Genomic DNA, 619 nt, shown 5'->3' on the forward strand with positions numbered 1-619 from the left:
TATATATATATATATATATATATATTAGTCGTGGCCGAGGTCACAATATAAGTGAGGTCGTACTTGTGATCGTCGCCAGTGTCTCGTAACTGGTCGGTTAATATCACTCTTCACTTGTTGGGCGATACGCTGTGCTTGTGAAGACCTGTCGAACCGAGAGAAATCGTGGTTATGGTTGTTGACAGTACTTCCTAGTTGACACCCGTGCCGGTGGCACACAGAAAATACTGTTCGAGCGTTGGGCCTCATGGGGGCAGTGACAGGTTACCAAACCTCTGTCGATATACTGCGCTTGTGTATAACTGTCAGGCCGAGTGAGACCGTAGTCGTGGCCGTTGCCGGCGTCAGGTCCTTGGCACCCATGCCAGTGGAACGTAAAAAAAACCCCCATCACACTCTTGTAATGGTTGGCATTAGAAAGGGCGTCGAACAGTAGAAATCTTGCCAAATCAGATCGGAGCCTGAAACAGCTTCCCGGTTTACCGTTTTCAGTCAAATACTGCAATCCAAGCCAGCATGGAAAGCGGACAATAAATGAAGGTGATGATGATGATGACGACGATGACGACGACGACGACGACGATGATGATGATGATATTATATATATATATATATATAT

The 619-nt window shown here is 46.0% G+C and overlaps 1 protein-coding gene across 3 annotated transcripts in view; it reads left to right on the top strand.

Annotated features, from left to right (window-relative positions):
* The window catches only part of LOC106868081 (E3 ubiquitin-protein ligase mib1), a 36,955-nt gene that overhangs the window by 5,018 nt on the left and 31,318 nt on the right, over positions 1–619 (top strand). Inside the window, exon 1 of one of the 3 annotated variants that reach the window (XM_052977870.1) lies at positions 60–540. The exons of the other annotated variants lie outside the window; for them this stretch is intronic. Within the exon in view, the coding sequence (XP_052833830.1) occupies positions 535–540 (6 nt within the window). The 5' untranslated portion in view covers positions 60–534. Of the gene's footprint in view, positions 1–59; positions 541–619 lie in introns of those variants that run through there. 3 annotated transcript variants of the gene reach the window in all.

Source organism: Octopus bimaculoides, chromosome 29, assembly GCF_001194135.2.
Source record: "Octopus bimaculoides isolate UCB-OBI-ISO-001 chromosome 29, ASM119413v2, whole genome shotgun sequence".
Classification (NCBI taxonomy): Eukaryota; Metazoa; Mollusca; class Cephalopoda; order Octopoda; family Octopodidae; genus Octopus; species Octopus bimaculoides.